General features: G+C 39.6%; 1 protein-coding gene across 1 annotated transcript; it reads right to left on the bottom strand.

Moving 5' to 3' along the window:
* Window positions 1–200: 200 nt before the first annotated feature.
* Window positions 201–10,076, bottom strand: tfap2b (transcription factor AP-2 beta; the record flags this gene model as incomplete). Its single annotated transcript, XM_042391247.1, has 6 exons — window positions 201–563; window positions 5,031–5,172; window positions 6,259–6,377; window positions 6,674–6,893; window positions 7,988–8,042; window positions 9,603–10,076. Coding segments are annotated over 6 exons (1,302 nt in total), but the record flags the coding sequence as incomplete, so codon positions are not given.
* Between the last annotated feature and the right edge of the window lie 11,411 nt (window positions 10,077–21,487).

The raw sequence follows: 21,487 nt of genomic DNA, 5'->3' as shown, positions 1-21,487 counted from the left end.
GATGTAACACAGTAACCACCATGTCCTCAGGGGAATGAAAAGAACGTAACACAGATGAAAAATCCCTCTGTGCTCTCTGACACTGGCCCACGGGTGTCTTCCTCTGCCTTTTTCTCTCTACCAAGCCTTCCTCCTCCTCCTCCTTCTACTCCTCCTCCTCCTCCTCCTCCTCCTCCTCCACCTCAGCCCTGTTTATGGCAGGTCAGTCGCAGTGGTGTAAAGCTAGAAGTAACGGTGTAACGCCTCTGTCTGTGTGTCTTCCTCCCCTGCTTCATTTCCGCTGCTTCTCCTCTTTGTCGCCGGCCTTGTTGCCACCGTCCCCGTGCCGGTTGTTGGGAGGGTTGTTGAGAAACATCTTGTCGAGTCCTTTGAGGGCCTCGGTGAGGTAGTTCTGGAGGGCGGTGAGTGCTGCGCAGATGGCGGGCGAGCCGAAGCCGTGCGTGATGAAGGAGAAGTGGGAGAGGCAGCTCTGGATGCCGGGCTCCAGGATGGGGGAGGGCCTTGAGTTGCCCAGGGGAGTCCTGTCCTGGGCCAGCAGGTCTGTGAACTCCTTACACAGCTGTCTACAAGGGAGAGGACACAACAAGACGTCAGGAGGGAGCTGACTATATTCAATAGCTTTACTGTAAATCTCAACATTTCCCAAACATGACAAATTGCTTACTCAGTGTTTCCTTAAGAATGTTACATGTTTTGACCTGACGAAGATCTGATTTGGATGGAAACATTTGGATTAAAATTTGAATTGTGGCTTTGACGTAAATGTGCAGGCATGACTGTCTTTCCATTGTCCTCTAATAGCCCTGCACTAACGTATAATTACACATCTTCCCACTGACACAGATTGTTGATCACATAAAAACTCCACTAAAAGCCAACTATCACTCAAAATATGTCTCAAAATCTGAGTTGGGGATCAGTTTTGCAATAAGTATATAAATAATTACATTACTTTAAATTGGAGCACAATGAGTTGCTAATGTTGCAGAGTATAAATGCTGTGTAATCCTACAACATCAGTAAATGCACCTGAATCAGCCACTGCCAAATTCAGGGAAAACATGATGTCAAGGGGATGACACTGCAGCATTAGATGCAGATGTTCTGCTCAAAACTGCCTGAAACTGTTGTGAAAATATGTTACAAATTTCAAAAAGCTTTTTTAAAAATTATGAAATTTAGAAGTGAGGGGAAAATTAGAGGTAAAGGATATTACAGTTACAGTAATGTTAGTGTGTAATGATAGAAAAAATGTGATGTTATCCATTGGATTTCTCCCCAAAAAACAACCGAATAACTCTTAAATTAAATGTGACACTGCCGTCTGAATGTGGCACAGCACATGTAGAAATAATGGTTGCAGTAGTTCAGTGGATCATGTATCTTGTTGTTTTAACTTATAAATATGCGTGAAAGGGCTGCCTTAAAATTTTAGGTCAAGTCAACAAATACAAATAGTTCTAACAGTAAAAAGACTAAAAAGCGCATGTTGTATAAACCCTCGTCTTCATTTCTTGGATTTAGATCTGTTAATTCATAGAAATGCCATATGTAATTTTTTGACATTGTAAAAAACTCAGATTAAATTTGGTTTTCATTTACTTTTTTTTCGTAATTTAAAGAGTCAGTTTTTCATTTGACACTTCCAGCTGTGGTTGCTGCTGTTGCACTCTAGAGTCAGTACATAGAAACATGCAAAGCTGCTCTCAGTCACCTTGTTATCCTACAAGTCTAAACAGGTTTAGGGACTGAATTCACTTCTAATCTTCACTGTGGTTGTTTGTATTGTTATGAAAAGAAAAAGTCATGACTTATTTTAATGTATATCACAGACACACAGACAAATGAACTTAAATGAAATTAATAAAACGTGCATATTTAAATTAAGTTAATGACAAAAGATCAGTCGATTTCACTAAATTCCTGTATAATGTACAGTGTAACACAAACCAGTATTGTATCATAATTATCATCAAGGTGGAAAAGACCCTAAAACAGCATTCAGACCATCACTGTAACCCCGTATAATGAAATCCTTGCAGGTGGTGCACCAGCCTGAAGGCCGAACGACCGCATCCACTTACTCAATGGAAATGGAAAGTGTGAGCTATAAAGCTTGCTGCATCAGTGCTGTGCTAATCATGACAAGACTGAAGCTGTTAAACCAGGATCCTTCCCTAAAATCCTGTTAAATCTCTCTCCATCACATGATGCAAACCATACATAAAAACTTCAATCGTTTCCTTCGACCAGACATTACAGCCTTAATAAATGTATTGAAATGTGATATTAAAAAGGGTCACAGGAATGTTGCACCTATTCTATCATCATCCTCTTATTTTATTCAGCTGCTTGAAGGAGTTAAGCTCGCCCCAACCATTACAGAAGTTAAATTCATAAAAAATTAAATGCAAAAAATGTCCCAGGATGCACCTTCATGACATAATACAATCCCAAAGGAAAAACTGCCCCCCTGATACTTTTCCTTTTATGTCCCCTTTAAGTGATATTCACTGTATCCCAGGGCTTATTTTGTGATGAAATATAGCAGTTTGCTTTTTTTTTTTTTTTTTTTTGCTGTTGAACCCTCTTTCCCTCAGCCTTTCTCTCATCTTCTATTTCATTTAGTGATTCCTCGTACTTCCCAGAATGCCTTTGGAAAACACTTTGGAATGAAAAAGCGTGAACGTGATGCAGTCTGTGGTTTATACGTGCACCCGTACAGAGTCGTAGCACCGTGAGAGTTGGAAAAGAGTGAGATTTTTGAGACTATTGTCCAGAGTTGATGCTTTATATGTGGTAAAAGTTTCAAATAGACTTCATTGGACACCATCTAAACTCCAGACTATCACCTCATGTTGTTTATGTTTAACAAATGATCACTGAGAACAAGAAAATGCCAAAAAAATCAACCAACAAAATGCGCTGAGAAATGCAAGGTTCATTTCAACACATTTCCTGCCTTGAATATCTGAAACATACAATGAAACTAATACCAGAGCAGTGACGCTGTATATTTTTGAGGCCTTCACGTTAGGTGTAATTCGAGACGTCTGCATTCTTCACTACAGATTTCATGGATAATTGCAACGGTAAAAGAAAAATCACCTCCTCGTCTCCTTCTCCTTGTTAAATTTCAGCAAATCATCTTCTGGTTTTTTTAGGCCCACATTTTATATTCAAGAGACCTCTCTATCTCTTGCTTTCCCTCTTGCATGCCCCATACACACACACACACACACACACACACACACACCCTGTAAGCGGCCCGAGGGCAGAGCTACAGCAAATGAGTGACAGGCTGTGCAGGCCGAGCCCAGCTGGGGTTAGGAGAGTAGAGAGGAGAAGCTGCCACCCCGGGCTACACTCAAGGCTCTCGCTGTTGTTTTCTGACGACTTGAAACACTTCACTGCTAAATAATGAATTTCTAACAGGCAGCAACGACACACAGTATTGGAACAGGTTTGAATCTGAGCATCAAACATCCAGCACCGAACCGTACATACTGAGCACCGCGTGGATACACACACACACATACACACACACACACACACACACTCACAAGCAGATGGTTTATGCAGTGCAGGCCAGCAGACAGCACTATTTATGCAAGCTAAAAATACAAGCTTCCTGAAGGGATCTTTGTTAGGTGGTTTACAGCTCTGCTTTGCAACCTTTTCATCAAGAAAACCCACATTCAGCTAAATAAATGGACATAGAAGAAGGCTACTCATCAGGGTTTCTTTGTTGAATGTAAAAATAGGTAAAAATCCAAAGTGATTGTATGATTTGATCCACATTTATACATCACCACTGTTGCCCTGGTTTCTTTCAAAAAAAAAAAAATAAATAAAAAAATCTATGCTGCTCAGCTGCTAAAGGTAATCACAAGATGCTGGATTCAATTCCACAGTTTAACAGCCATAAAAATGGATTAATATAAGTAACTTTTACAAGGTGGACCAGTAAAACGGATCGCCAGAAGCAAAGGTCAAACATACAAGCTCCGAGGCTGTCAGTGTGTTTTATGTCTGTGAGCTCTAAAGGCCACATAAAAGTGTTCTGCATCAAAAAAGGGCTCATCAAAAGCTAAAGCTAAAGGTTTGCTGTAAAAAAAAAAAAAGCTTGTAAAGATGCTAAGTTGTGCAGCTGCATACAAAGCGAGGGGATCAAATGTTGATGATACAGGTGATGCTTGATATTTTACAGAATTCATTTATATCACAATCAAATTCTATTTGTGTTTAGATGTTATAATATTCATAACTTTGCATAATTCTGCTCTTTGCTTTAAATGCTTGAACCGCCCAATTTTTTTTTTTATTGTGGCGATTTTTCAATCAAGCATTTCATTTACAGGTTTAATCCATATTGAGTTTGATGTGTTTCATTAAGAAAATCTCAGTCTCTTTTCTAAATGTCAGTGCCATGTTCACTGTGGCAGAGTGGACTGTGTGTGATATAGAGTACAGCACAGAGTAGAAGCAGGGCTTTGCACCCTCAGGGGCTCCTTAATAGGAGGCCATGGAGGCCTCAGGAAAATGAGGGAAGAGTTTAATTTCACAATAATTTCATTAAATGTTGCTATTTGGATAAGAAGGATGCCCTGTCTTCACCCTGCATGAGTGCAGTTATGTAATTAAAACCAACAGCAATCAAAATGTTTCAAAATGGAAATGTCTCTCTGTCTTGGACCTTTGGGACATTGAAATATGAGAACATCTGCTGCGTTAGGCCAGGCTAGAGTGGAAATGTATTGAGACTCACTGGATTTTTGTTTTTGTGAAACAGTTGTCTGCATTTTTCTTGGTTTTCTCCGCTCTTTTCTCATCTTTTCTCCAACTCTCACTCTGGTTAAATCTGTCTAAATCCCGAAATATCTCGTTTAAACGGTTCAAAAACAGCTAATCGCGGGTTATAATCTCGTTATTATGGTCTTCTTATGTGCAGACATTTGAGTCTATATGAGAAAACACCATATAAAAGCTATGAGGGGACAGAATCTAATCAAACGCTCCATCAAACTCACTTTGTCGCCAGCAGCATGTTTTTCCGCGTGTGCAGCTCGTTGGGGTCCGTGTGCTGCCGGTTGAGGTACTCGCTCACGGCTTTGGTGGGAAACTCCGTCTCGCAGATGTAACCGAAATCCCGGGCCAGGTGGACCGCTTCACCTGAAGGAAGGTGTGTATATGTTAGTCAATGTGAATATATATATATGACAAACAAGGAGCTGCAGAGAATGTAAATATTTTACTCACGAATTTCTATTTCAGTTCTCACATTTTATCTTATTGAAATCAGCTAAAATAAATCCTCAGACCCACTGGCCGACTATCTCCCTCATTTTTTTTATTAACTATTAATTCATATATTGTGGTGCCATCTTTCTTGGTGTCCGATATACAGGAAATGGTTTCAAATGGACACGTTATCCCTTTACGCACCAAGTTCACTCACCTGTCGCCTCTTTAACTGACGCAGAAACCATCGACAGTGGTACAAATCTCACTGATTTATTGTGACAATTAAAGATACCAGACAATGAATCGGTTTTCATGGTTTTAAAAAAAGAGGGAGATGATTTACGTGGTCTTTTGAAGGCAAGAATGAAGAATGGTCACATTTAAACATGGAAGTAGGCAGTGAAGAAATAAAGTTATAGCCTGTGTTTGAATGATTACATATTTTAAGTAGGTGACAGCAAATTATTAAAGAAAACGTTTCCCTTTAGATATGATTTCAGAACAGTGTGCCTCAATGGAAATTAGCAGATGACCAAATTAGTGTGAAAAACATACTGTGTGTGTGAGAAACAAGGCTACTGAAGAAAAATATATAACTTGTGGTCAAATCGTTGTCATACAACGGGGGCAGGCCCAACCTGTGGCCTCTAATGAATTAATTACAGATTTAGAAACTTTAACCCTCCTCTGTCCACCTGTTAAACACTGAACATTTCTTTTCCTGGCACTGCTTCCTTACAACTTTTTTTATGGAAACAGGGACATTGCCAATCTCCTCAGGCCGTGACCTTTGCAGTTTTTGTTGCGCGCAATTTTTGGTGATGGTGGTTCACCGTGGATATCATATTAACAAAAGACTCCTAAAATACCAAAAAAAAAAAAAAAAGAGAAAAAAACCCAAGAAAAAAAGTAGGTGTCTTTTCTGTTGCAACACATTTTCCCATTTCAGAGTAAAGATGGCAGTGCGTTTCTGCTGTTTCTACGTTTATAGATTTAAAACAATGAATCAATCACCTTCTACTAGTGACGTTAGTAATGTAACATTGGCAGCTTTGCGTCTTCCAGCAGGTAAATTCAGTCCAATCTTCTCCAGCTTTTCTCTCAGACATTTTCCACCGTTTTTAGATTTTGCTCTGTAGAAACAAAAGAAACCAAATGCATGTGAAACGAAGCATCCAATGCATAAATATTAAGAAATATCTACTATACTCGGTTTAGTTTACTGAATAATATCTTGTCATATCATCAGCTTGTGCTTCAGTTTGTCTCCAGAGAATTAGTCATTGTTAAGTAGAATCTAGGTGGCGTTTTTCATAGCTCAAGGTTTAATTAAAAGACGCTCCTGCATAGCTAAATCTCTCAGATACAATCCACAGAGTTTCTACAGGTTATTCTCTCTGTCATCATGCTCTGCAGGCTGCAGTCATACCTTCTCAACACGCCCCCCAACAAGGAGGCGTTGAGGCACTCGGGCGGGGACAGTCTCCTCTGCACCTCCCCTACGGTCACTTTGTACTTGGAGGTGGAGCTGAGCAGCGACAGGCGGCCCGGTACCGAGCAGAACAACTCGTTTATGTTCACGGTCACTCCACCGATCAGCCCGTCCTTGCCCAGCATCAGAGAGCCCATGTTCTTGGGTGGCATGGGAACTAAAAGAGGAAGAGGATGGTTGAAGGCATTTATTAATATGAGTTGATATCTTACATAATAAAATATTTGGGACAACTTTAAATCTCTCTGCTATGTCAAACTTTGATTCAGTGTATGAGACCACACGCGCTCAGAGGGCGGCCCGGGCCTAATGAGGCGCCCACGCGCCGGGCATTTGCTGTTATTTAATGTCGCGCGACATTCTCATTACAATATTATCGATTGTTGATTGGCTCGCGCTCCCAAATCGCATTAACCACCTCCCCGTCTTTTCTCCACGGCCGGTTTAACTCCCACCAGCAGCACTGGATGTTCCTTCATCCCGGTTCCCGCGTGTTAATGCTCGCGCTAATGGCATAAAAAAGAAGCCTCGTGCGTGCGTGCGTGCGTGCGTGCATGCGTAGGGGCCAGTGCGAGGGGGTTTTGATAGCTCCACGGGGGATAATACCGCAGATTAGCTCTAAACGAGCTCACGAGATCTCCGTGAGCAGTGCCATTTATTACATCAGCGGCTTAAATGCCCCGCGGGGAGCTCAGTCACTCAACATCCCGTAACTAAATCACCGCACATCATCAGAGCTGCAGCATGGCAGCCTGTCAGCGACACACTGCCTGGCAGTCAATATACCGGGATCGTTATCCCGGCTTCCAGCTCCTCATCCTGGACCCAAAAAGTAGGGAGCACTGCCTGGTTGGTCTGGTCCAGTGTAGGTCCCTATGGTGCCCACATTTACCCCTTTATGAGCGAGTAGGCTATGATTTATCCACGTCTGCATCCCATAAACATCATAATTCACAGCACACATAAGAAAATGAATTATATTATAGCAACACATAGAGTATATAACCCCTAAGAAAAGGTGCCACTTCTTGACAGTGGGTGCACATTTGCTAGTCTCAGTATATGTTATGAATGGATAAAATTGTTCCCAAATTCTAGTTTTATTTTGAAATATATTTAATAGTTGTATTACATATTGTCATTTTATTATATTGGTACATTGGTGCTACATTGGCAACATTACTCAGACAGAGATGTGTGTGTGTGTATGTGTGAGAGAGAGAGAGTGTGTGTGTGTGTGTGTGTGTTTACCTTTTTTAATTACTGATTGATCCATTATGTTCGTTCCGTTGGTGTCGTCAATGGTCTGTTAGAACCAAGATGATTAAAAATCATTACAGACCGCTTTATACAAGATGATCCACACTGTAACAGGCCACTTAACGTCTAACTTAATTTCAGTTGAATTCAATCACACAATCCAACACCCCAAAAAATCCCTACAGGATTCCTCACCCCCACATTTCAGCTCATGTAAAGCAGGAAAATTACATTTTTAAAATCTTTGTTTGCAGACATCAATCAAATGTAGTTTACAATCCATTTATACTTCATACAGTTGTCATAAATGTAAATCCTCATTCATCATCCTGCGAAATAAACTCCTTGTTAAATAGATCTGATGTCATCATTGCTTCACACTCGTATCAAGAAAGAATAATTCGTAAAAAAAAACAAATTTATATAGGGTTAATAAATGCATGGCACACATAGGAAATCCAGAAATGAGAATCAATTCACAATTTGTGATGGTTGTGCCCCGAGGGGGAAACGAGGGGAAGATGAAATCCTACACAGCTGACTATAAAGTCTATTTCACCGAGTCTTTAGCAGCTCGCTCTGTTAATTTGGCACCTTTGCACCAAAAAAAAACCAAACAAACAAACAAAAAAACAACAGCAACAAAAAAACGTAGATCATCTTAAAATAAAAAAGAAAACAATCTAATTGTACAAATTTCAACAATATTTATAATAATAATAATAATAATATAGAGGATCCAGAACACAAAATGAATATTCTTCTATATTAAATAACCTATATTAAAATGTTGCAGCTTCCCCTTCAAACATTTTTGTTTTCGAATTATTTTTTTTTTATGCTGGTGGATTTCAATCCACATAAGCAACATTTGATCCATGCAGTCATTTGTGGAGTCCATTACGCCACATATCAGCGTCCTCTCATCAAAGAAGATGTCTCTGGATGTCTCTTAAGACACTTTGCTTAGCTGTGGGCCATTTACGTTCAGGCTACAGCTGCTTGAGAGTCCAGCCCTGAGGGAGCTGCTCGGAGTTCACTGACCTCAACTCTAATGGCACGAGAAACATGCGAGACAATGAAGAGGACTGTCAACTATTACCAATCCCTGTCTTTCATCTCAATTCTTGGCATTTTATTTAGGATTTTATTTTAGTCTGGTTTATTTGCAGCATTTTCTAACTGCCCTCCAAACTAAGAGAAGTTGGTAATGAGCTGTTATATTTTGGCATGCAAATATTTGTAGGCTTTACCTGGATTAAATATTATTGTTACAGATTGTTTTTGGTTGATTGTAAAGCTGTCTTTGTTGCAAATATGAAGGGTTAAATTCATGATTATAATTCATAAATTCCTTGTCTGTTATTGAGATAATATTCGATTAATTGTAATATAATTGTAGCGGCATATTCCCTGTTTTGCCCAACGGACCCTGATAGTCCCTGGACCCAACTTGAAAACACTTGACTTAGAAGCGGTGTGTAGTTTTACCTTTATCTAGTAAAGTGATACCAGAAATTATCACAGAAATCACAATAAATGGAACTAGAAAATAATATTTCATGCCCTATACCCTAGTAAATCTCAGCTGTGACCTTTGACTCACCTGAACATCCTCCATGCCGTGAAGCCCTTGCAGAAGTCCGTCGCTCATGGGATCCAGTCCCGGGTGAGCGGAGTGCAGCAGCACATCGGGCCGCCTCACGCCACCGTAGTCCCGCCGTGGGTCCAGCCCGGACAGCTGAGGCAGCGAGGCCCGAGGCTGCGCCAGCAGAGCGGAGCTGTCCATCCGCTCCCCGGCGGCGTCCTGCCGCTGCCGCGCCCCCCATGCGCCCTGCTGGCTCTGGTGCAGGGAGTTCAGGGAGTACGGGTCGCTCACGTGGGAGTACGGGTCCTGGCTCTGGTAGTGAGCGAGCGGCTGGTACGGCGGCGGGAAGTACGGAGGCTGGAAGTCCGACGAGGGCGCATGAGACAGCGGCGGGGCGCTGGAGTAGGGTCCCGCATGTGATACCGAGCCCAGCTGGGACAGGCGCGAGCTGTGGCTCGAGACACCGTCATGCCGGTCCTTCAAGAGGGTGCAGAGAAGAACATAAAAAAATCAACTCCTTGCAGAATGGGAAGCACATTTTAACGAAATGAAACCATATGGAGGCCTAGGATCATATGCATTTATTAGAGTATTGCCCCTGGTGATGTAGCCAAAGCAGCCTAACTGGCATTGAATCTCCTGAACATAAAGCACACAAGAGCCTGAAGGAAAGATGTTATAACCTCATTTAAAATGTCTCACTACTAAAACCTGAAAGCAATATCAACGAATTCACCATTTGCGCAAACGAATTCTGAAATACACAGTGAGGAGTAAAACTCACCGCGGTGGAGTAGGAGTGAACTAACATCTGTATACCCTCTGTTGATGTCACGAGCGGGTTCACGGTAAAACAGCAGGATAGTAAAGAGCGCGTTTGGGCAGAATAACACTAAGTCATTCCAGGTAAAAGCAGCGCGTGTGTATCTGCAGGCACGGCCTGGTCTACAGCTCCATACAGAACCTTCCTCCGCCCGGAGCTGCCGCCGCTCTGAGTGTGAGCACCGAGCTCCCGCCTCTACCCCCGGTATACGGTGTAATTGTTATTCATGACTGAGACTTACAGGAATATTAATGTGCGCGAGGCAGGGGACTGGCGACACATGGAGCGTGAAGCCTCTCGCGCAACCGTGAGTGACGTTTAAATTCCGTGGAGAGCCGAAACGACGCGCGAACAGCAGGAGACAGAAAGAAGACTCTCTCTCACTCGCAGGAGAAAGCGAACAGGGTGTCCAGACCCGGGAGGAATTCCCCATCACAAAAAAAACACACTCTGGGGGCCTTTTACAGGCAAAATCTGACGTTGGAAAAAAAGAAAAAAACGCACTGAAGCCTTTGGAGACAAATATTGTACAAATATTCTTTTGCACAAACAGACTTTGACGTTATAAAACCCAAAATAAGTGAAGTCGGTGGGTAACAATAAACGAAGGGTGCTGTTAATCATATTGGGTGAACCATGACACTAATACCACCAGGGTCAGAGGCTCTGTGTCCACACCTGGTCACTGTGCCAAAGAAAGGAGATGTGGAAAAGGCTCCCAACAAAGTAAAACCCTGTCTTCTTCTACGCACAGACACAAAATACCTGCACACATATGAACAGATTTTTTTTCTCTAGTCACTCTCAGATATTTAAGCTACTAAAACTTAATCATACCAAACTAAGACTAATATAATATAAAGGGCAGCTCGTGTTGTGTTGCAGCTGCCTTTTATTACTAGGAAACACACTCAAGACGCTACAGGGCGCGTGAGGGGCTCGTGTGAATGGTGTCACGAGTCAAAAGAAGCGATTAAACTTTATATTGTAAACTACCGGCCCCTCTTACCCTCTTGGATGACTTGTTTAACGACATTATATCCTCCCCTCCCTCGCGCCGTGGGAGAAAAGCCATGTGCGGCACGAGACAAGGGCTTCCCACCGGGTTGAGCCGAGGGGCCTCGCGAGCTGCCCTTTCTCTTGTGCTTTGTGCTCGAGCCCATTGAGCGCGAGCCGGAGCAGCGTTTCGCCCCCGCGCGCGGCGGTAGGCTATTTCTCCCCTTCTCCCCTCTCGTTTTCTGAAATGATTGTTCTGGGATGAAAGCCAAATGATTATCATACATCTGACACACCAAAGCTCTGCTCTGCACATCCAAAATTATTTTCTCTAATTAAAAAAAAAAAAAATCTAAAACGAGCCATTCATTTGTTCTTCGACTATTTTTTGAATGGATGATTTTGCAGCATCACTGATTTATCTACAACATCTTTTAGATATTTTTAGAGCTGAAAAATATTCTAAAAGTTGTGATTTTTAGATTTCTAACAAACGTTAATTCATACAAAAAAAACGCAGCGCCATATTTACATTAAATAATATTTGTATTTGTATTTACAAATGACAAATATCGGATTTTTTCCTCTGCTCCACCATATGCTCCAAATAGCGACTCGACTCGCATCTGAGTCAGAAACAAAACTGAAATATGAAATAATACACTCACAAAGATATGAGCGCAAAAACGAGACACATTTCTTCCAAACGATACTGTGCCATGTAGTAAAATGTCCTCCAATTCATATTCACAGCATCACAAATAATAACAGGCCTAACGCCTCCCGGAAAACACCTCACTTAACTTTACACAGACTAACATTTCAATTATCCTAAAAGCATGTCTAATAAGTCTGTTTCCCCAAGACACAAGCAGCTGGACGGCAACGTTACCTCGTAAATATCTTCATACTTGACATTCTCAACTAGCTTCCACAGCATGGTCGCTTCTCCGGTGTCGGTAAACCGAATGCAGCCAAGTGAGGAAGGGATGCCTCAACTCTCTCTCTCTCTCTCTCTCTCTCTCTCTCTCTCTCCCTCTCTCCCTCTCTCTCTCTCTCTCTCTCTCTCTCTTTCTTTCTCTCTCTCCCCGCCCTCTGTAAAGTCAGACAGGCTGGCTTTGTGAATGGGGAACCCCTGTAAAGACTCCACTACTGTGAAGAAGAGCTATAGGGCGGGTTGACAGCAGCAGGCTCCATGTATATGCAGCAGCAGCAAGTAAATACATAGAATTAATGTTTTAATGGTATTAATCACGTGTGTCTGTAATTATACATGCAAAATAAAATAATAATAATGATAATAAAAAAAAACACAGAACATTAACTTAACATTATTGCATATTGGTATGGACTTTTTTCTTCCTACGGCTGAATGTTTTGGGACAAAGTGAAGCAAAGACTGATGACTGAATTGATAAATTATTGAAGGTAGGTCACATTTACTGTCAGCTATAGAGGGAAAAGTCATATCAGATAGATTTTAAGTTACAGATGAATGACACATTAAAGCAAAACATACAATTTTCAATTTTCATTTTTTATTTACTTGCTTATTTTTTAAAGTTTGTTTTTTAGTTTTCTAATATATGTTAATGTCAAACACTGAGTGCCTGGTTAGATAAAGGTTGGTGGTTAGTTGTAAACATTGGAAACAACAATGGAAATCAGTTCAGGATTTAACTGTTATATTCCTTAAAAAAAAAGTCTGATATGTTGTTTATTCTAAATATATTTGGATGTTGTGAATAAACCAAACCAAACCAAAAAAAAGTGTCTTACTGAGGTATTAATTCACCACAAGTTTCCAGAAGAGCTTCATTGCTCTTGGCACAGACTTACTGGAACTCTAGTAAAGGATTGATCACCATTCTTCTCATAAATATCCCCTCATCTGGTGTTTTGATGATGATGATGATCATAGGGATCATTGTCTACTGGGTTGACACATTGAAGGTCAGAACACATAATTCACATCATTCATCTGTGGCCATTCAGTGACCCTTTGTACCCTGTATGGAAGCATCTTCAGTCATTGTATTTCTAACTTGATTTCCTCAGGTTTTCCTTAAATTTGTCACCTGACTGCATATTTCAAGATCAAGATTCAATATTTATTGCCATATCAACACATGGTTGTTGGGGATGTACAGCAATAAAAACAAGTACAGACTTTTGTTTTGCATTTTGACTATGGATATGGATGACAAATAACAAGCAAGCTTCACTTATGTTGTAGTAAAAGAAACAGAGAAGATGTAACACAAACCAATAGCACAAACTATGGCATCTTTACAGAGAACAAGAATTAAAAATCAGAAATGAGACTTATAGCTGGTAGTTGGATTAATGAAGTCATAATTTGCTGATGTCTTGTAATTATCAGGTACCACAATCCTGTGTTTAATTATGGGTATTGTCTTATGCAGAAATGTTTGGGTCTAACACTACATCACTGATAAACATGACAAAACATAAACAATGCCACTTAAAGATTATCAATAATTACAGTACAAATATATGATGATATCTCACACTTTGGTATGTATTAGGCCTATATTATTATCATATATTACTGCACAGTCATTACAAAACAGTATCAGATGTTTGGTGATGACAGTGTATTAAAGAGCTCAGCAGTGATCGTCTTATATCTTGAATTTTAAGGTTCAGCATCAAAACGCATAATCATCTTGTCACGTTGCATCATGTTTGGTTGGCTGATATGCACTAAATGTTGCATCTCATACTTGTTATATGATGATATTTAAATCTCATTAATTTAAAAACTGGTTCACCCCAACAAGTCCAATTTTTAAAACATTTCAATGAAACAAAAAAACGATTATTTAAAAATATGTTCTCAAATATTCAGGATCTCATACTGTGAAAAATTTGCATAAAATTTTGAAAGATTGTAATGAATCATTAAAAGAGTGTAAGGAATGATGATAATAAATGATATTGATTTATCCTGTCCTATTGCATGGCCATGACATCACAAGAGTGGGAAAAGTGTTTATTGTGCCTTTAAAGTCAACTACTCGCATTCAGCAGATCTACAGAGAATCCACTATATGAAATAGACTCTTTATACTGAGTTTCACCTATTTTTTGCACAATTAAGGCTTCATCTTGACCTTCTTTAAGGGTGCCTGTCTTTTCTCAAGCTTTCTTCAGTGCATCTACAAAACAAAATGAAACAGAAAACCACAAAAATCACAGCTGTCACCCGCAGTTACAAAGGTCACTGGCTCCATATTTTCTTCAGTAGATCTGCTGTATTTGTACTCTCTCTTCTGTGTCACACATAAAAATGAGTAGATACAAGGACAGATATTTAGTGTATTGTTAAATTATCTAAAAAAAAATCACATTCAAGTCTATATGATACAGTAAATACATGTATTTCATAACTGTGGCGTTCCCTTCCAACTTCCTCACACTGCTTGCCTGTGATGGTTTGTCCAAATGTGTGTAAACTGCTCCCCCTTGTGTCATAAGATCATAAATGCAGCCAACATATGTTCACTAGAAAATTGTGTCATGTTTTATTGCAACTCGACAGGCTTAATGAAGTTGGTGAAAAAGGGAAATTCATCATTATCATTATTTTAATGAGTAAGTGTTGCAGATGTGAAAATATTTAATGAATCAAGCTACAAAACTTTACGATCAAAGCTGACAGCAGGTGCTATCTACAATATAAATGTCTTTAGGAGGTCTGTGTCGATAGATATTCTTCATTGTCCCAGAGGGAGTTTTATTTGTTTGTTTGTGCATATTCTAGACAGAAAATACAAAATATAAAGAGTCATGCAGCAACCTACTGATATACATGTGCTCACATCTACATATACAGTATCTTCACACCTCTTCATGTATCCTTGAGTGTTTGCTTGAGTTAATACTTGAAAACGATGCCAGAAAATAGCTGTTATGAGGATTTTTATTTTTAAAAAATGCACCTTTCTTCATTTTTCAGCGGCCTTGAGGATCATTAGAAGCTCTACTCATTGGCTTCGATTCTGGTGTCGAAATATGTTCTACAGGTCTGGACTGAGTTCAGATGTCTCATGTGAAGTTCTCATGAAGTAATCAATGCTCCCATACATGAGTCCATACACTCCTGTTCATGTGTGTGTGTGTGTGTGTGTGTGTGTGTGTGTGTGTGTGTGTGTGTGTTCTCTCTGACATGGCTGCCATGGTTAAGCTCCTTTGATGTTTGATGCAAAAAAAAAAAAAAAAAAAGCCACAGAGGATACCAGACATGAATGTTTAAGAAGCACGGCTGTTCCCATGTTCTCTGGAATGACCCGCTGCCAAATATGCACCCATTCAACCCTCTCTCTCTCTCTTTCTCTCTCTCTCTCTCTCTCTCTCTCTTCCTCACATACACACTCAGACACGCACACACATGGCGGGGCATATGACTGTCAGCGATGACAGATGTCCTGACAGTCTGGAAGTCTGGAGGCATGGTTGTGGTTGTGGTTGTTGTCCTGCAGGGCTTTGACACACGATGTATCAGCATACATTACACACATGTCACACTAATACTTCTGTTGCCTCCCTCCATGCCTTTTGTTTGCAGTCATGAGCCGCATTTGTCTTTGCTTTAACTTTCACTGGGAAATGAGGTTTTGGTTCCACCTGTTCTGGCCCTTGTGGCTGCGAATCTGTAAATATTCATGTTTTTTTTTTTTTTTTTTTAAACCTTTGCTCAGGATCTGGAACATATCCTGTTTGTCTTGCTTTTAATACCTTGATTCACAGTCGTGCATTTACGTACTTTCAACCCATACTGACCACTGTTGCAAAAGTAGTTCATTAAGTGTGTTAAATGACTGGACATAAGGCTGAAAATCAGATCAGTGATGTAATCCTATAATCGTTTACTTATTTCTCAAAGCACTTCATTGTCTTCCACCAGTCTGCTTGTCTGACAGGCTTGAAATGTGACATTTTCATAGTTTTTATGCCTCCTGTGCATTAATCTCAAATTATTATAATCTTTCAGCTTGTCAGTCATGTGTGAAGCACTTTGAATTGCACTAACCTGTAAGAAAGGCTTGATTGAAATGTGATGGTGTTGAGTGCTGTCTGAAAGAAAAAAGAGAAATACTTGCACTTGTTTATTTGTTTGGATTCCTATGAGCCTCTCTATTACAGCAGTTATTCTTCCTGCACGTAAATTTACATGGTGACAATACAAATGAACACTATGCACTCATGTCAATATCAACTGTACAAATTAGAATGACATTATATCCATATGATGTATACACAATATAACATTGCAAACATCAGGTCATTGGTTTAAAAAATGTAAATAGATTGTCAGTGGTGGAAAGTAACTAAATACATGTACTCAAACACTGCACTTAAGTATAATTTGAAGTACTTGTACTTTACTTGAGTATTTCCATTTTCTGTTACTTTATACTTCCACTCCACCACATTTCAGAGGGAACTATTGTAGTTTCTACTCCACTACATTTATTTGACAGCTTTAGTTACTTTTCAGATGAAGATTTGACACAATGGATAATATAGCCAGCTTTTAAAATACAACAAATTGTTAAAGATGAAGCCAGTGGTTTCAAACCTTTTTAGCTTTTGACGTCTTACAAAAAGTAGTGTGTAGTCGGGATCACATTTCAGATGTCTATGAGTTGTTAACAGCTCCACCAAATAGTGATTTTTTTTCCTCTAAACTTCTCACATGGTTTCATTTCAATAAATGTTCAAAAGATCCAATATTTCACCAAAAATCAAAGATTAGAGAAAAAGTCCAAAAAGTGAAAACAGATTTGTGTATCAGAACTTTGTTTTTTCTTCTTTTCTCTCCCATTAATCATCTCACGACCCCTCAGATTTATCTGCTGACCCTTTGGAGGGGCCCGACCCCTAGTTTGGGAACCACTGGACTAAACTAGCTAACTGTATATAAAGTAGTTCAAACCAGCTCCACCTCCAGCAGCTACAACAGTAACATGCTGCTCTAACACTGATGCTTCAGTATTAATAATCTAATGATGTCATATATAATAATATATCAGTCAGAGGCACCAAACCACTACTTTTACTGCAATACTTGAACTACATCAAGCTGATAATACTTATGTACTTTAACTTATGTAGGATTTTTCATGCAGGATTGTTACTTGTAATGGAATATTTTTACATCACTGTATTGGTACTTTTACTTAAGTAAAGGATCTGAATACTTCTTCCACCACTGTTGTCTATAAACACCATGAACCTCTGTTGTGTTACTTTCTGTCTTGCAGTGGTAACAACATCTTCTAGATAACAGTAACAAGATGAGGGGTTATATACTGTATTTATCATAACACAAAGTATTTTAACACTTTAAATTACAATTTCCTCCTAGTTTCCTGGGATTCCCTTTTCCCATCTATTATTAACAGTCACATAAGGTGCTAAAATTGTGCAGACTCAGGCTGCAGTTCAGCTTTTGACCACTAGGTTGCACTAGAGCACCACAGAAAAGAGATTAAAGACATGCAAGCAGGCAACAACATGGATACTGAGTTCAGCTTTTTATTTGGTGAACTATCAGCACTGAATATCCACTCTTAAGTGTGTCTTAAGCCTATAAATGTAGAATTAACTGATGGGTCTTAAGGAAAACTCAAGGAGAATGTGAGCAACAGATATTTCTAAAACCTGAAGTCATAGCGAATTTTACAATTTGTTTTGGATATATTTGAAATTGAAAATGAGCAATTACAGGCTTAAGACTTACTTCAGCATCACAGAAGTAAAAACATGCTGAGAAGGGAAAATCAAAATCTATGTTGTCAGACTCATCAGTGGCCATCAGCTGGATTTTGAGGCTTCTTCAGTAAAAATAAAAACATCTTGACAATGATGACCACATGTATTCTGGAGGGATTGATGGATCTTTAAAGAGTGGGGGGGGGGGGGATTAGATGATTAAATATTAGTTTTTTGTACCAAAACCAATACTGTAGCGGCATTTTCAGCTGTATTCCACAGATTAACATTAACATACTTAAATCCTAAGAATTCCTCTCATCTTGGTTGTGTGAGACTCTCGCTGGTTTGACTGAACTGCAGTAGCTCTTTAAGTGTGTGTGTGTGTGTGTGTGTGGACAGAGAGTGACGGGGGGGGGCGGCAGTCAGGACAAGCAGCTGAGGAGAAAAAGGCCTTGAATGTTCCAGAAGGACTGAATGGGATCAGGACAGAGGAGGAAGAGGTTTTAGCAGAGAAGCAGGAGAGAGGAAGAGGAGGAGGGTTATAGCTTCAGAGGAGAGAGACTGGAGAGATGAGGCTTAGAAGTTAGCAGAGTTTGGTATTCGTGACTGTGGGGCTCAGTCAGCAGGAGTTATAGTCCCCCCGGAGACCTCAGACTCTTTAATTCACTTCTATATAAATGTCTGTATTCATTGCATGCATTACTGGCTTGAAGATGCACATTTCTGCATGTTAAACATTACTTCCATGTATAAACATCCGTCCTGCATTGAAATGATTCTTAAATATGATTGGATGAAATCACCGAAATAAAGAATATTGCATACAGAGAGGAGTTAAAGCGGAATAGAAAATATATTCTGAAGCCTAATTACTGATAACAGAGCGTTGCATTGTAATATGATCAATAGCCTCTGTGAATAATGCATCGGCCACCCCATCACATTATGCACCGCTGATGTCAAACTTATGATTCATTCTTGTCCGTTTGTCAATTTACAGAATCTCTGGCAGAGGCGATGTATCGATTTCATTTTCCAGCTCATTTTGATCAAGCTGCTTATTATTCGGACGCGGAGGGGTCAGCGGGGATGTCTTTCACAGGGATTACATGTTTATCACGTAAGTAATAAACAAAAAGTGTGTGATTGGGTTACTTTCTGTGAGTGTATTTGCATATGAGTATCTCCGTCTATGTGTGTGTGTGTGTGTGGGTGTTTACAGTATGTACATTATGCTCGTGCTTATTTGTCGGTGCTCATTTACCCTCCAGTGAGACGCAGCTACCATCAGAGAGCCAATTTAGAAAGCTGCTTTGCTTCATACACATCACTCGGTTTACGTCTTCACATACACTGGTTGAGATACATGAGTTTTATCAGCTCATATATCAGGCTGATTCCTCCACATCATATGATATGATTGATGTTCCTTCCAGCTGTCGACACTATAAAAGTCATTAAAACAGCACAACATTAGGATCTATGTGACGCTGTGGCTCAGAAACCGCCTGAAAAATGTGTAAAATTTAATTTCTGACATTGTTTTTCACTCAGTTTAATCTTGGAGTAATGCTGCATTCATGTCATAGTCGACTGATTAATCGATTAGTCCATCGACAGAACTATTTTGATAATTGATGAATGATTTTGAGTACATCTTTAAAGGAAAAAAATGCTAAACCTCTCTGGTTCCAGCTTCTCAAGTGTGAATATTTTCAGCTTCCTTCAGTCCTCTGTGATAGTAAACTGGTTATCTTTGGGTTGTGAAGTGTTGGTGGGGACAAAACCAGACATTTGAAGTCGCATCTTGGGTTTTGGTAAACAGGGATCAACATTTTTCACTGTTTTCTGATAGTTTAAAGACCAAGCGTCAAATCGATTAATCAAGAAAATAATGGACAGATAATAGATGATAAAAATAATGGTTAGTTGCAGCCCTTCTATCAATCAAATCAACCTCATGGAGAATATTTATGAATGTTTGTTTCTTTGTTTCCAACCTGGCATCATGAAGTGCTTCAAGACATGCAACAAATATATATCCAAGAAACCACCCAAGTCAGGATTAAATATGAAAACGATCAGTTATGTTCATATTTCAACTGACTGTACTTCTTGAAAATCCTACTAAAGTTTCTTTGTAGCTGATTTTTTGTGGATTTTGGATCAAGGTGTTCTAATGAGGAAAACCCTGAAGCAATGATCTGATGAACAAAGAAACATGAATGTTCAATATTATGTGAGTACATTGACTGTCATAAACAAAACAGGCAATAAATGATTTTTATCATCAGATAGGCAGTCGATCATTTTTTGGATTCATTGCTTAGTCTGTGAAATGTGAGGTAAAATGTAATTTCCCTGATCAAAGGTGATGTCTTCAGGTTGCTTGTTGACCAAAATATTCAACTTATAATGATATAAAACTGAGAAAACCAGCAAATCCAGACATTTTGGAGGCTGAAACACAGAATGTTTGGCATATTAACTAATCGTTGCACTAAAGCAAACTGTTGGTTGCATTGCACAGGACATGTTTGAATCATTTTTGGTTTTGTAACTGGATATTTGCTTTGCTTGTCTTGTATTATATTGGATAGAAATACTACAGTAGAAGTGTATTCATAGATAGACTGTGGAGTAAGTGGTTGCTCCCAGGCAATAATGCATCGCAGTAAAGGCTTAAAAAAAAAAAAAAAAACACCTGAGAGAAAACTGTAATATACTTGTCATTGTGCATGTTTTGGCCATTTTGCAATGCATCACCAGTGGCCCGGCATTGTCCCCCGGATCATAACACATATAGACATATTCTCTGGGTAACACCATCTGCCAAACACAAGACCAAACAATAACAGAAAAAAAAACTGCAAATACGTGAAAATCCTGCACCCGTGTCTTCTTCTCTTTACATCACCGTCTTTACCTCTATCCCACCTGAGGCTTCACTCGTATTGATTCAAGGTGACAAACCAGCGCAGGCATCACTGTAAATGCATCCTGTCTGATTATGTATTTTTCCGTGATACACAGTGAACGTGACCTCCTTTTAAATGAACTGGAATATTAAAGAGTAAACACAACCTACAGAGCCTGGATGGAGACGCTAGCAGGCAGCTGCTCCTCTCTCTCTCTCTCTCTCTGTTTTTTTATCATCTTTTTTTTTTTTTTATAAATATAAATAAGCAGAAAACCTGACAGAAGTCACTCAAACTGAAAGAAAACACACATGCTTGTGCACACAAAGGAGGCTCTTGAACTTTTTTTTTTTTTTTTTTTGTAGGTAGAGCCTTTTCACTCACAACAGAGGACTTTTTGTAATTTTAACACTGTGAACTCA

Source organism: Thunnus maccoyii, chromosome 17, assembly GCF_910596095.1.
Source record: "Thunnus maccoyii chromosome 17, fThuMac1.1, whole genome shotgun sequence".
In the NCBI taxonomy this organism is placed as follows: Eukaryota; Metazoa; Chordata; class Actinopteri; order Scombriformes; family Scombridae; genus Thunnus; species Thunnus maccoyii.
Note: the sequence above shows the minus strand (reverse complement) of the source record. Positions and strands in the feature narration are given on the sequence as shown.